The 15,765-nt window shown below is 47.9% G+C and overlaps 1 protein-coding gene across 1 annotated transcript in view; it reads left to right on the top strand.

Moving 5' to 3' along the window:
- Positions 1–15,765, top strand: part of KDM4B (lysine demethylase 4B) — a 73,763-nt gene that overhangs the window by 10,617 nt on the left and 47,381 nt on the right. Inside the window, exons 3-5 of the mRNA XM_058820865.1 lie at positions 1,285–1,460; positions 2,393–2,507; positions 3,691–3,884. Of these exons, the coding sequence (XP_058676848.1) occupies positions 1,285–1,460; positions 2,393–2,507; positions 3,691–3,884 (485 nt within the window). The remainder of the gene's footprint in view (positions 1–1,284; positions 1,461–2,392; positions 2,508–3,690; positions 3,885–15,765) is intronic.

Genomic DNA, 15,765 nt, shown 5'->3' with positions numbered 1-15,765 from the left:
GCATGGCTGAGGGCTGGGCAAGGTGAGGGGCTGGGCAAGGTGAGGAGATGGCTGAGGGCTGGGCAAGGTGAGGGGATGGGAAAGGTGAAGGGATGGCCAAGGGGCTGGGCAAGGTGAAGGGATGGCTGAGGGACTGGCCAAGGTGAGGGGATGGGCAAGGTGAAGGGATGGCTGGGACAGGGCTGGGCAAGGTGAGGAGATGGCTGAGGGCTGGGCAAGGTGAGGGGATGGCCAAGGGGCTGGCCAAGGTGAGGGGATGGCTGGGACAGGGCTGGGCAAGGTGAAGGGATGGCTGAGGGCTGGGCAAGGTGAGGGCAGGAGCTGGCCAAGGTGAGGGGCTGGGTGAGGCAGGGCTGGCTGACCTGGAATGCTCAGATTAATCCTACAAGTAAAGTAATTACAATATCTGGAAGTCACCAACAAGCTCTATTAAAATAATCTCCCTAGCAAAGTCCTGGAAGGTAATTGCTTGTACACTTGAGTGGACAAGGAAACATTCCACGGAGAGCTCTTCATCAATAGCCAGCTCTCTTTAGAGCAGCAATAAACCCAGTAATTGACTTGTGTTTTAAAAGAAATAAGAATTATTCCATGCCTAACAGCTTTATTTCTCCACTGTGCTTTATTAAGGCCAGCTAAACACCACTCCTAACAAGTCCTTGTCAGAGCAAATGATCTCATCAGCCTGTGCTGGCATGGCCCAAGTGCTGACAAGTCCCCAAAGCCAGGGCTGCAGTGTCTGTGACAGTTCCATGTTTTGTTCCCTGCAGTGTCAGTGACAGTTCCATGGTTTTGTTCCCCGTTGCAGGTGATCCCCACAGCTGCAGTGTCAGTGACAGTTCCATGTTTCTGTCCCCTGCAGTGTCAGTGACATTTCCATGTTTCTGTCCCCATTGCAGGTGCTCCCCACAGCTGCAGTGTCTGTGACAGTTCCATGTTTCTGTCCCCTGCAGTGTCTGTGACAGTTCCATGTTTCTGTCCCCTGCAGTGTCAGTGACATTTCCATGTTTCTGTCCCCATTGCAGGTGCTCCCCACAGCTGCAGTGTCTGTGACAGTTCCATGTTTCTGTCCCCATTGCAGGTGCTCCCCACAGCTGCAGTGTCAGTGACATTTCCATGTTTCTGTCCCTGTTGCAGGTGATCCCCACAGCTGCAGTGTCAGTGACATTTCCATGTTTCTGTCCCTGTTGCAGGTGCTCCCCACAGCTGCAGTGTCTGTGACAGTTCCATGTTTCTGTCCCCTGCAGTATCTGTGACATTTCCATGTTTCTGTCCCCGTTGCAGGTGATCCCCCCCAAGGAGTGGAAGCCACGGCGCACCTACGATGACATCGATGACATGGTGATCCCAGCTCCCATCCAGCAGGTGGTCACGGGCCAGTCAGGGCTCTTCACCCAGTACAACATCCAGAAGAAGCCCATGACCGTGGGCGAGTACCGGCGCCTGGCCAACAGCGAGAAGTGCGTGCTGCAGGCTCCACACGGGCACGGGGCAGCTCCTGGGAGGCTTTTCTTGCCCAAAACTGGCTGATGAGAAAGTGCAGCCATGTTAAATGTGGAGCATTTGGGGGGGAAACTGCTTTTATTGAGTCTCAGACCAGTTTGTGGCTTGGGTGTATCTTGGAGCTTTTTCTGGGAGTTGGTGTAGAAGGATTGTTCAGGGTCAGCATTTGGGCTGAGAATCTTTCTGAAAAGAAAGGCTTGGGACCAAACAAAAGATCTCTTGGCTCTTCTGGAAAAGGTGTTCCATGGCTGGGGTAGAAATCCAAATACTTTGGGGTGCTTGGGCTGACACTGGTGACACGAGTGTCTTCCAGAGTGCCTGGGGGCTCTGCAGGGCACTTCATCAGCTGGGATGTGCCACTGCAGTCTCATCCTGGTTCCAGAGTCTGGAGTGCTCCACAGTTCTGGAGGACCCTGGGTTTTAATCAGGACTGAGATTATGCAGCCATGGCTTTAAGCTGAAGGAGGGTGGATTGAGATGGGATTTTGGGAAGGAATTCCTGGCTGTGAGGGTGGGCAGGCCCTGGCACAGGGTGCCCAGAGCAGCTGGGGCTGCCCCTGGATCCTGGCAGTGCCCAAGGCCAGGCTGGACACTGGGGCTTGGAGCAGCCTGGGACAGTGGGAGGTGTCCCTGCCATGGCAAGGGTGGCACTGGGTGGGATTTAAGTGCCCTTCCAACCCAAACCATTCCAGGATAATCAGCTTTGGAGTTTTCCTGGCACCTGAGGGCTGTGGGATAACCTCACCTCACGTCTCCATGGGATGGGGATGTGGTGCTGCACATCCAGCCTGCCCCAGAGGGGTTGTGCAGAGGTGGAAAGGCAGCAGTTGTGTGAATTAAAGGTGAAATAGAGCCTCAGAGCTCCTCCCATGCCTGTGTTCCCTGGCAGGTACTGCACCCCTCGGCACCAGGATTTTGAGGACCTGGAGCGCAAGTACTGGAAGAATCTCACCTTTGTGTCCCCCATCTATGGGGCTGACATCAGTGGCTCCCTGTATGATGCAGTAAGTGCAGTGCTTTCCTTCATTTATTTCCTTTTTCTGACTTACTTTTCTCATTGAGGAGCAGTAATTCAGAATTTCACTGATGTAGCCACCCTAAAAAAAACCCCAATACCTTTGTGGTTTTCCCCTCATTACAAAACTTCCCCTGAGATTTAGGATAACAGTCAGTGGAAGCTGTGAAAAGCTGACTTTTAGTAGAAAAATGAGGAAAAGTGTGATTTAAACAAATTCTTTTGCAAACTGTGACAAAAAATTGTCTATACCTTGAGTTTTGTTTCTTTTTTAAGGGAATAAAATGGAGATTTCTGCTGAAGCTCCTTAGAAAGCCACAGATAACCAGCATTTTAAGGAAATGGTGCTACATCAAAAATATTTTTCGAGTCTTAACATAAATAATTTGCATTTGGATTTTAAATTATTTAGATTTGGATTTTAAATTATTTGCATTTGGATCTTTTCCTTGTAGGCAGCTCCATTAGGATACAATGCACCTGCACACTGAATTATTTTACAATTCAAATTGTTTAAGCTTTTCCATGGTGAAATTTCATACTCTGCTTCAAGTAATTCTGTAAATGATAAAGGTTTCTCTCTTCTTACTCTTTTTAGGCAGATAATTTAAATCTCTTCCTCTGTAGTTTTCTTTTGAGTGGGAAGTGGCTTTCTTTGGAGTGTTGTCTGATTGTGTGTGAATGTATGAGTGTCTTTTTATTATCAGCGAGGTTTAATATGGGATTAATTAGAATAAGCAGAGATATCTGAGGTGCTCAGAGCCGTGCACATCTCAGGGGTGCAGAGGGTTTGGTGTTTGGTGGGAGTGTCACATCCTTCCCTTGCTGGGATCAGGGTGGGACACAGCCGGGCACCAGCACAGCTGTTCCCAGGTGGTTTCTGGTTTCACCTGAAGCTCTGGGCTGAGGTAGAAGGTTCTGCCCCTTTGGCCACACTGGGGTGTTTGTGATTAGGAGGAGAACATCTGGGAGGAGTGTGATTTACCCTGAATGTGTGCTGTGTTCGTTACAGAACAGTTAATTGCTCAGTGCAAGAGCCTCTGCAGAGTGCTGGAGCACCAAATGAACCTTCCTGGGGGCAGAGGGGGTTCAGTTAATGCAGGCCCTGCAGGGAGCTGGGGCTGTGCCTGCTCCTGCCATTCCCAGCACAAACCATTCCTGTTGCCTTCCAGGACGTGGATGAGTGGAACATTGGCAACCTGAACACCCTCCTGGACATGGTGGAGCACGAGTGTGGCATCATCATCGAGGGGGTGAACACTCCCTACCTCTACTTTGGCATGTGGAAGACAACTTTTGCTTGGCATACAGAGGACATGGATCTCTACAGCATCAACTACTTGCATTTTGGGGAGCCCAAGTCCTGGTAAGTGAGGGCTCTTGGGCACCACTAAAACATCCTTTCCCCAGCTCTACCAAATTCCATCAGGTTTACCTAATCTCTCAATTCCCATTTTTTCTCTCCTCTTCCCTCCTACTTTACATTTAAAAGCAATTTCACTTTCTTTCATGCTGGCTTGCTCAGAGGCCTAATTCCTGACTTTCAGCAGGATTAGGGAGACTTGTTGACATCACGATTAAAACCAGATTTCAGCACTTGGGGATTTTTGCAAACGAATGCACAGGAGAGCAAATGGGGATGGGAATGTGTGGATGCTTCAGAGGCACTACAATAATGAAGCACTGTTGTTCTTGCTCTCTGCTCTAGGCAGGAAACATCTGTTACTTTCACATTTCCATTATTTAAATACATAAATATGTTCACAGCTCCAGGGACGAGTTAAGTGAAAAGGTTACTTTTCCATGGTCATTTTTTGGCATGATGGTAAAGCATTTTTCAACACTGTTGATGCATAGACTGCTTGGAAATCACTTCCCACAAAAGCAGTAGATAGTTAAGGATGAAATAAAGAACGTAGGAAGTCTGGAATAAGTTACCAAGAGCCAATATGCTTCTTTTTAAAGCAATTTAAAAGTATAAGTGCAGAGACTCAACAACCCATGGGAGCTTTGCTGAAAATCTGGATGTGACTAATAAATATTGACATTTGCGTGCAAATGAGAGCAGAAATGTCACAGGGAGGCTGTGCTGTCACCGTGCCCTGGCAGTGGCAGCAGCATCCTCCCACCTCTCGGGGCTGTGGCTCCCTGGGGGCTCTGGGGCTCGGTGCCTGTGGCACATAAAAGCCCCCAGGAGCCAGGAGCCTGTAAATGAATGGCTCCAGTGCTCTTTTCCAGGCCTGGGAAGGGTGCAGGGAGGGGCTGATTCTCTGGAACATCAATGGCAGTTTTTAAAACCCTTCCCAACACATCATGAAATCTGTTTCCCAACGTTCCTGCTCCTTGGGCTCGCTGTCCAAGGCAGCTGCGGGAGGATTTTACAGAATCTCTTGTGCTACCTCTGTTAAACAAGTGGAGCTCCAGAAATGTGGTTCTGGGTTATGACTGGGATGTGACTGATCCCAGGGAAAGGTTCATCCCAGGGAATGGTCCCAGCCCCAAGGCTGCCAGAGCTCCAGGAGTGTTTGGGCACTGCTCTGGGACAGGCTGGGATTGTTGGGGTGTCTGTGCAGGGCTGGGGGTTGGACAGATGATCCTGTGGGTTTCCAGCTCAGAATATGATTCAGTTTGCATCCTGTCAGTTCTTCCTCCATAGTCCCTTAATTCCAACCCATTTTCCTGGCGCCATCTCCAGCAGATGGTGCCACAGCCCTTGGGAAGCTTCTCAAACCCTTTGGCCATGGAGCTCAGGGCCAGCAGCACAGTCCCATGAGGAGCTCAGGGCCAGCAGCAGAGTCCCATGAGGAGCTCAGGGCCAGCAGCAGAGTCCCATGAGGAGCTCAGGGCCAGCAGCACAGTCCCATGAGGAGCTCAGGGCCAGCAGCACAGTCCCATGAGGAGCTCAGGGCCAGCAGCACAGTCCCAGCAGGACTTTCAGTGCAGTTTTCATGGGTAGGTGACAGTGTGTGACACAGGATGGGATGGATTGTGACAGGATGCCACTGCTGGTTTGGCAGGGCCTCCCTGCCCTTCCCTTGAGCATCAGGCAGCAGTTTGCCACTTGCCAAGCCACTCCTTGTTCTGCACCGTGACAGCTCCTCTCAAGAGTTCTCCAGCTCTCCTCTGAGCAAGCACTGGCTGCAGAGAGTAAATGTGAATCCCCTTGGAGCAGATCTGGAACTTTCCAGGTACCTGAGCTGTGCTGGGAGTGAGTGCAGCTGTCGCAGGGCTCAGCTGGGGGAGCTGTTGGGCTGCACTGCTGGAATTGCAGTGCTGCAGCCTGGCTTTGCTGGGGATGGCTGAAATGTTCCTTCTGTTTTGCTGGCACCACCTCTGTGGAAATTTCCCAGCTTCCTTCATCCTTTTTATAGACTCCGTGGCTCTGACAGTGATCATCTTGGAAGCACCTCAGGGAATAGCAGGAGTGTGGAGAGTTACAAAGTCTACCAGTTTGGGGTTGAGCTCTAAAATAAGAGGCAGAGTTATTGTTTGCCTGTCAGAGATATTTATTCAGTGGAACCAAGGACTCAGTATATTGGTAGTATCTGCTTCAAAATTGCTCGTTAAAAGCCGTTACTCTTTCTTTGTGTCTCCCATAAATTATCTGGGGCTGTGGGAATGGTGAGGAGCCGCCAGCCCTGCTGCCTTCTGCAGGGAAGGGGAGAAAGGAGCTGCTTCCCTGAGAACCCTCCTTTCCAGAGGGATTTTCCCTGTGGGTGTGCTGTTCCCAGGCACAGGCTCTGCTCCTCACCTTCTCACAGCGCTGCTGCTGCAGCTGGAAATTGAGGCTGACAGCTGGAGCAGGAGGCATGGGAGGTGTGGGCTCTGCCATGCAGCACCCCAGGCTTGGGGGCAGTTGTGTAACCTCATGTGAAGCCCCTGAGGCAGGAGCTGCCAGATCCAGCCTTTCACTCGCTTTTTTTCTCAAATTACACAAAAATGTCCCTCTCGCATTAGGAATTTAATTGCCACCTTTTCACAGTCTCAAACTTTTGAAATAACTGAAATGTATTTAATTCTGCAGCCCCATATTAAACCTCTGGTGGTGGGAATTTTTGCTGTATCAATTATACATATTGTGTATAATTACCTCATACACTCCTGTGTGAGATCTAAAATTGAGCATATTGTCAAACAGTGCGAGCAGAAACTGATTTTATAATGACAGAAGCAACAAAACTGAGTGCCAGGCCTCATTCTTCATGGTGATTATGGCATTTTAGTGAGGAATGGATGTGGCTCAGCCTTTGCAGTTCCAAAAGACTATTTTTAGATGCTGAGGTGTTCCACCAGCACTTTTATCTCCATAAAGATGTGCAGTCCCACCTGGAGGCTTCCTGGCTGGGGAAGTGCTGCAGGAAACTTTGAATCTGAGTTTTGTGAATTTGCCTGATACACTTTAGGAGTGTAACATTTTATTTTGTCAGTACCACCTGATTGGGTGATACCGTTATTTTTCCTGGATATTTTGTGGTCCTGCTGTACAGTAACAGTATTTATGTAATTTACCAACTGTACAGTAACTGTATTTAATTTACCTTCCCTGGGTGCTGGTGGGGTTTTACACTCTCCCTTCTCCCAGAAACCACAGGTGTTAAAGCAGACTGACACTGAGGAAGGTAATTGATTTTTATAAAATGTCCCTTTTCCCTTATCATGATGGATGTTTAATCCCCTTTAATTAAAACAGGGAGCCAGCTTTAGCTTTTAAGTTATATCATCTCCTCTCCAAAACACTCCCTCGCTGGAAGTGGATCATGCCTAATCTGTTTGACTTTGATATCACAAAGTACACTTTATGCCAGAACAGCAGTTTGTGTGGAATTAAGGACAAATTACCAAAGGAACTTTAAAATAATATGATTAGCTGGAAGCACTGGTCACAGATACAATTACATCCCAGAAACACTTCTGGAATTCTGTCTTGTGAAAGGACTGCAAACCTGAGAGTCCGTGGAGTTACCCCAAGAATTTCTGCTTTCTTCCCTCCCAGTGAGGCTCCCTGCATAGGGCAAGTCCAGTCAAGGAGGGCAAATCCTGCTTGTGGCTGCCCCTGGATCCCTGGCAGTGCCAAAGCCAGGCTGGATGGGAATTGGAGCAGCCTGGGACAGTGGAAAAATGTCCTTGCCGTGGCAGGGGTGGCACTGGGTGGGATTTAAGGTTCCCTTCCAAGCCAAACCAGTCAGGGGTTCCATGGCTCTTCTGTACATCTACAGTTTAATGCATTTGTCAGCAGGGAAAGCTCCCCTTCCCACAGGCCTGTGAGGGGAGGGAGATTCCAGCCAGGACTGGCTGTTCCCTTGGGAGGGATTCTCAAAGGAGCCCCTCTGGCCCTGGCTGAGAGCCCCTCCTGGAGCAGCAGCAGATCTGAGCTGCTCAGCTTCTCCCCGCGTTTATTTCTCACTCTGGTCTGCAAGAGCTGCAGCTTTGTGTGCTGAACTCTGGTCCTGTGCTCTCCCCTCAGGACAGGAAATGTTAATCCCTGGAAAAATGCCTTGGAGGAGGAAAATGACCTAAAGCAGTCATGGAGCTTAACTGTTCACTTACAGGGTGCTGCCCCTCACCCTCTCACCATCCCTGTGCTGCTCTGCTCCTGCTCCAGCCCCTGCACCCTGGAGATGCTGAGGCTCCTTGGGCTGCGTTCGCTGGAATCACAGCTGGGATTCACAGCTGATGCTCCGCATGAGAATTTTTACTTTTCTGAGTTTTGCTTTTCCTGTTTCTTGGTGTTGGGCTGCAGAATTTTCTCCTGAATTCCCTTTCTTCCCTCAGTCCCCAAGGTCTGCATCATCTTCCATGGGAAGTGTGTGAGGTGTCCTTGCTCCTAGAAGTGTCCCAGGCCTGGCAGCAGAGGTTTGGGTATTTTTGGGTGGAGTGGGGAGAAAGGAGAAGCAGGGAAGGCCATTTGGCTGTGGTGGCAGCTCCTCCCAGCTCCCAGATTTCCTTCCTGCCCCTGCTGTCCTGTGTAATCTGTTTTACAGCTCTGCTGTTTTGGATGGAGAAAGAGCAGAATTTATGGTGATGGTTGATTTATAGATTAACTGCAACACCATTTGCTCTCAGGCAGATTTGGCAGAGCAAGACCCTTTTCTGTTGATAAAAGGGAGAGAGAAAAGAACAGGGATATTCATTAAAAGGGATAAAAGGAAAGTGAGATAAAGTATGGCCAGGCAGAACAGCTTTTCACTCTCCTGACTTTTCTAAAATGAAGGTGAAATCTGCTTTGCTTTCTGCCCTGAGAATCCGTGTGCATGTGGGTTTGCTGGAGATGCTTGGGAGGAGGGATGTGTTGGGATGCAGAGCTGGATCCCCCTGTAATTCCCTGATAACTGAGAGCAGGGAGTCATTAATCCAGCCCTGCAAGCTGCAGTCATTAGTTAATCAACACAAAGCACTCCCAGCCCTCTCCCCAGCCCCTTTTCCTGGAGGTGGTGCTGTGGGAGAGGGATGCGGGGTCCCTCAGCAAGGGGACAGTGCTCACTGCTGGTTTGCTCTAGAATCCATGGGGTCACCACGTTGTGCAGCACCTGAATCAGCTCTGCCTTGGATTATCTTCCCAATCAGGTGCTGCAACTGGAATAGTGGAGATTTCTCTTTTTAATAGACTCAGGTTTTTGTGGTCTTTCATTAGGCTGTTGTAGACAGATTATTAAAAGGTCATTTTTGTGCCGCAGAGGAGGCACAGGATTTGGGGAGTTAGGGCTCAAGTATTGCCTTTCTTCATTCACCCTCTTCTAACTGAGAGAAAATGCCAGAAAATGAAGGTCAAGCCAGACTGGGGATTGATGGAATCACTGTGGGACTTGTCTGAGGAGGCACAGACGGATAGATCTCAGCCTCAGCACCCCTTTCACTCAGCTCCCTGCTGTTTGTGCTTCCCCTCCTTGGTTTTTTATTTTCACCCAAACCTGCTGCAAAAGGCATGGAATTATTTTGTGCTTTGCTGCCATTTCACTTTTCAGTCCCTGCGTTTTATGTCCATCTTTGCTGAGCCTGTTCCGTCGGTTGAAATTAGAAATCGTAGAGGTTGATGTTCATCTGTTGTACCTGAGCCAGCAAAGAGGAGACCCTTCCCACCTGTGCTTCCTCTTGGCACTTTCCAGGATGGTTTTAGCAGGAGGAGGTGCTGATCTGGGGCCACAGCAGCATCCTGGGGTGGTCCCTGCAGTGGCTGCAGCCCAGCAGCCCCAGCTGGACGGGGAGAAGCAGCTCTTTGATCCAGGAGTGCTCTTGCTCCGACCATTACCTGCCTTCTCAAAGTGTCTGCTCAGAGCTCAGGCCTGGCTTGAAATGAAGATCTATGGAAGTCTGACAGGATCACAGATTGGTTTAATAACAGAGGCTTTTGAGCAGAGCAGGGGCTGGAGGGGAGGGAGATGTGCTTCCATGCTCCATCTCCCTCCTTCAGCCTGATCTGCCTCCCCGTGGGACAGCGAGCTTGCAGATTCCAGCTTGGCACAGAGCTGGCAGCAGGGCTTGGGAGGGCTGGGAGGGAGCAGGAGTGCTGCTGCAGAGCTTTGTCTTAATTCACATTTTGTTAACACGTTGGCAGAAATCAGCCGGGATTTTTTTTTTTTTTTTTCCTTTACTCAGCAGGGAAAATTGTCGAGGGGTGATGCCAAGTGCAGCACAAGTGAGGTTTAAAATAAGAGGAGCCTGTAGTAATGACAGCACTTAAATAGCACTCGGTGCTGTCTGAGAGCTGAGCACTCGTTAACCCCTTAATGTTCCGAGGAATAAATGTGCTGGGTTTGCATCCACTTCATTTCCAGCTGCCCAATCAGCCGCACAGAGGGGATCAAACAGGAGAAACAAAGGAAACTTTACAAACTGTGTCAGTGATCTTTATCAAATCTCAGCTACAACACTTGTGGCTTTGATGCTGACAAGAACACAGCTCTCACTTCAAAGCAGTTGTAGTTGGGAACGGTGCAGTTTGATGGATGAGGAGCATTAAACCTTTGGAATGCTGGATTTTTTCCTCCTCAGAAAAGAAAAGAGTGTGTGTGTGTAGAGGCATTGCACCTCTAGCACAAGGGGTTTCCTAATCTAAGAATATCTTTCATTACTCAGGAGCAAATTTCTTTTGTTCTGCTGGAGGCAATTATCCTGTTTTTTTTCAGGAATTCGTGTTGCCGTGCCCGGTGAGGGAGGCAGCTCACACAGGTCACTTGGTACAAGGCACAGATAGCTCTGATCTCCCCTGGTTACCTTTTTTCTCCTTGTTTCTGGAGCTGAAATGAGCTATTATTTCAGAATACAGGCTCTTTGAAGCATAATCTTTGCTTTTCTTTCTATTTGTATGGTATCCAGTACAAAAACAACCAGTAATTAATAATCTGATTGCCAGTTTAGGGAAATAAATCTGATGTGAACAGGTTCTTCCAAACAAATAATGGGGAATGGCAAGGGGATGAATATTGTAGTCATTCATCTCTGTTGAATTGTGTACTAATTATCTTCTTGGCTAAACTGAATGAGTAAATGACTTCATAATGTTTTTCCCCAAACACCTTTTCTTAGTAAAATGGCTCCTTCATGCTGCTCATTCACTGCAGGCAGAGGCAGGCTCTGGGTTATTTTTACATGTGGAGGGAGAAACTCCAATGTGCTCTGCAATTTTGTGCTTTGTGCCTGGCACTTGTGCTGTGGAGCTGACTGGACTGGGGCACAGAGAGTCCTTCCAAGAGCAGATGGTTGTTCACATTAAATTCTCTGCATTTAAAAAAAAAAAAAAAGTATTTGAAAATTGCATTTGGAGTTCTGGAAAAATCTCCTCTTTGTGTTCCTCGAGTCGGGGGTGAGTGAATCACACTGAAAGTAGCCCATTGTGCTAATCTTGGAGCTCAGTTGTACCTCTTGAAAATTCATATTGCTTTAAAATCTGAATTTTAAAAAGCTCCTGTCTAATGTCACTTCTTGAAACTAATGGCTCTTTAATCCTATTTCTAGCTCAAGGCAACTCTAAGGGTTGCAGAGTCTTTCAGAAGTACATGATTGGCACAAGTTAGGCTTGACTCTAATCTCCCAATGCTCAATCTCCAGGGATTTGATCCCAGCCTCAGAGTAACCTGAGATATCCTGCCCATCCCTGGAAAACAAATGGAGATTTTGCAGTCACAACTTCAGTTTCTTCGGGGAAGGAGGAAGTTTTTCATCCTGCTGCTCCAGTGGCAGCAAAATCGCTGCCATTTCTTCACATTGTGGGTGATGAGCAAGTTCTGTGTGTGGAAAGGGATTGTCTGCAGTGAAATGGGCCCTGTGGGTGATACTGGGTGTGTTTGGTGGTGCCCAGGCCCTTCTGAGCAGGTTTGCCCTGATTTTCTCCCTGTGCTGCTTCCCCAGGGGTTGCATTTAGCATTTGTGGGAGGCAGGTGTGTTTGGTGTGTTTTGGAGTTGTGATTTGGTCCTGTCATTACCTATTTACTCCTAATTATGGCTTTTGGAGCTGATACTCCCCAGCCTCTGTGTTTATCTCTCACTCTGGGTGTATTTCAATAAAAATGTCATTATTTGAAATCATTGACACTGCTGGTTAAAGATACTGAATTCCATCATCCATTGTCCTGTGAAGTGATCCATTCAAGATAAAACTGCAGGCACTTGATAAAGGCTCTGTCCTAGGAGCTCTCTGCTCCCTGTGTGATCTTATCTCCAGGCAGGGTTTGCATTGCTGATGGAAGGAGCCACAGCAGAAGGGGAGAGGAGAGGGAGGCCAGGGATTCTCCTTTCATAACCAGGATCTTGAGAAGGGGAAATGGGAAATTTCCAGCCCATTCAGCGTGGCCCAACCTCAGATTTGGTGAGGGGAAGAAGAAAGGGAGTTGATTTCAGTGTTTTAATGAATTGTTGGGAGAGAGGGATGAAGGGAGATTAATTAGGAGGAGGGTAAAGGCGAGGAAAAGAGATGTGACCATGGAAGGGAGGTGACAGTGCTACCAATAAAGGGACAACCTGTTCTTCTTAAAATACCTTTTTTCTTTCCTCATACAGGCAAAACTGCTTAAAATAGTGTTGCACAGCAGGATCCCTGTGGGTCCCTTCCAGCTCAGGATATTCTGGGGGATTCTAGCATGGAAACCCTCCCTTCTACCCTGAGCTGTGCTCTGACACAGCGAGGAGATGTTGTTTAATGTTTTACCTTGTAGAAAAGTGAGGCCTCAGGAGCAGGATCTGAACTTTGCAGGGAGGGACCACCCTGTGCTAATGCTGGTTCTTAATGCTTCTGTTGGGTGATAAATATTCCTGATGGACCAAGGGGTTTTCTTTGGAGGCTTTTCTTTGCTGCTGTCGTAGGGGCTAAAGATGTTGAAGGTCAGGGTTCAGATTCTGGGTTTATGGGCACCCTTTGCCTTTCAGAGGCTGAAATAGCAGCTTTTCATTCTGCCTGTCATGGCTGAGAGCAGGTTGGCATTTGAGTCTTGAAGGGTCACTGTTCTTGGCACAATTAAATCTGCTTTGAAGACAGATAACTCACCCCAGCTTGACACGTTGGCCTGGACATTTTAAATGTGCTGCTCCTGTTCTGTTTGTGTTCCTTATTCCATAATTATGGAGTGTTAACCTGTGTGGGGCCTGCTTGGGCAGACCTTGTGCAGACCCTGTGAAATTGAGTTTCTTACCTTCTCCCAGGAATGGCACTGAAGTGACATTTCCAGAGTCTTGTGGTTGAACCTCCCCCTGCCCATGGAGCCCAGAGTCCCAGAGAGTGGGGTGTGGGATTTGATGAACTAATCACTGCTTAATTGGTCTGTGTTGGTGCAAGAGAGTGTAAATGAGGTGTGGAACAAGGTGTAACTGGCAAAACCTCTGGGGGTGACAGCTGGAGTGGGAAAAGGTCTTGGAAGCTTTGGGTGAAGTGACAGGATGGTCTGGTCCTCTGCCAAAGGCAGGGATGGCTTCAGGTGAGAAAAATCCTCTTAAATAAGCAGAAAACAGCTATGAGGCCTTTGCTGTGGATGGAGTTTTAGGGTTTTGGCCACTGGAAACCAAAACTGAGCTTGGCTGCCTTTGAGGAAGCGGCAGGGAGGGGAGAACCTGGGCCTGGGAGGTCCCTGAGCAGCACAAGCTGCCCAGGTGAATTCTCTGTCACATCATTCCTTGGTGGCCCCCAAAGGCGTCCCTGCATCCCAGGATGGCCTGAATGCTCCTTTTTACTGACACACTTGTTTAATTCTTAATTCACAAGACATTTGCTTATTTATTCTCATTGTTCCTGCTAATAATTCTAAACCATTAGAGGGGAAAATTGTATTCAGAAATGCTGTTTCACACTTTATTTGTTTGATGATTTAGAGCGATAGAAAATAGCACATTTGCTGGCTTTTATAGTCTGATAATTATCCACATCCATCAAGCCCCATTCCAAGGGAATAAACAAAACACCAAGAAAATTACTCTATTAATGATATCCTATGATGGCAAATAGGACAGACCTCTCTTTTGTGTTAAGGAGAGAGAGGGGATTGTCCAGTTCAGCTCATGTTGGGAAGGAACTCCTGGCTGGGAGGGTGGGCAGGCCCTGGCCCAGGTGCCCAGAGCAGCACCAGGGTCTCTGGAATGCCCAAAGCCAGGTTGGACAGGGCTTGGATCAGTCTGGGACAGTGGGAGGTGTCCCTGCCATGGCAGGAGTGGAAATGGATATTTAAGATCTCTTCCAACCCAAACCATTTTGGGATTCTATATTAACAAAAGCAAGCCACCACTCCAGGATGATCTTTTTCTGATTCATTTATAGCTTTGGGGCAAAACCTTTTGGACTTGTGATTCTGACTCAAGGGCTCAGAAAATTGCGTGGAAGTAGAGCTCAGAAATGCTGGATTTAGGCTTCATGAAATAAGTTTGGGAGCTGAGAGTCTTTCCCAGAGAACAGCAAGTTCTAGATGTGTACAAGTGGTACTTGATCCACTTCAGGGATTTTCTGTTGTTTTGGTGGAAAGTAGAAAAAGGTAATTTAAAAGGCTCAGTATATTACTTTCAGGTTGTTGACTTGGGGGTAAGATGACATTTGAGTCACAGAACTATAACTTTTTTTATCTCAAGCTGCTTTTTCTTTCCCCGTTGTGTAAATCTCCCGCTCCCTGGCAGAGCAGCAGCACATTTTTCCTGCTGTAATCCCCAAAGTGCTGAGTGGCAGGCTTTGGGTGAAGCCTGGCCCTTTGTCTTGGTCACCCTGTGCAAGGCTGGGCCTTGGAACTGGGCTGGAGGTTTGATTTATCTGCACCCAGAAAAAAATCACACCTGCTGCTCTGGCTCTGTGGCCATCAGTGTCCCTTGTCCTGGGGACAGAGGGGCACATCCAGGCCAGTGTTCCCAGCACTGGGGGCTCCTGCGGTCATGCCTGAAGAAAAGGAAATTATTGGCTGTTTTTCGCCTGTGGAACTGGGGTTCTACAGCTGAGCTGAGCTGTGGGGATGGTGACAAACTGTGCTGAGGGACACAGGGGTGCTGGCTCTCACAGAGAGCAGGGGGCATCAGTGGCACCCAGAGCCAGCCCTGCTGGGTGCTCGTGGCCCAGAGGGGCAGCACCCCTGGGATTGCAGCAGTTTTTAATCTTCCCATTGTTGTTCTGCCTCACAATCAATCATTTTGTGTGTAGATGCAGCTCAATCTGTGCCATACGTGCAGGAGCCTTCTGCTTCTCTTCCTGGTTTTAAATAGCAGCCCAAATTCTGTCTTTATTGCCTATCTTTATGTAAATCAGATTTGCGAGCATAACTTAAAGCAGAATTTGACCTACTTTTAATTCTCTTCTGCAGTTAATATTTTGAATTCCTAAGAATAAACGCAGAGGGATGTGTAGGCTCTGCTTCCTAAAGACTGGCCCAAAGAAAAAAAGTTAATTTCTAAAATTGGACTCAGCTATTACCATTCTGTGCTGGGGGTATTTTGATTTGTATATTATTACATACAGTTCTTTTTTATGAGCTGGAAATTCCTCCTCTCTGGCTGGTTTCTATCCAAGCAAGTCTTTTTTCTTTGTCTCTCCATGGGCTGTTCTCTGAAGCCTTGCTTGGCTTTTTGCAGGCTGCAGTTTCAGATAACACAATAACCGTGTTCCAATGTATTAAACTTTTAACATCCTCAAGATTCAATTAATCTTATCTTTACAACTCCCAATTACAGGCACTAATTAAGTGAAGGTTGCATTGTAGACTGGGGATATTACATTAATCATCAGCAGCCTTGTAGCCATAAATTAGTTCTTTCCCAATCCTTCAGCATTTTTCCCAGAAGGAATGGAATGT

This window comes from Ammospiza caudacuta, chromosome 28, assembly GCF_027887145.1.
Source record: "Ammospiza caudacuta isolate bAmmCau1 chromosome 28, bAmmCau1.pri, whole genome shotgun sequence".
NCBI lineage: Eukaryota > Metazoa > Chordata > Aves > Passeriformes > Passerellidae > Ammospiza > Ammospiza caudacuta.
The sequence above is the reverse complement of the archived record's forward strand: the minus strand, read 5'-3'. Positions and strand labels throughout refer to the sequence as shown.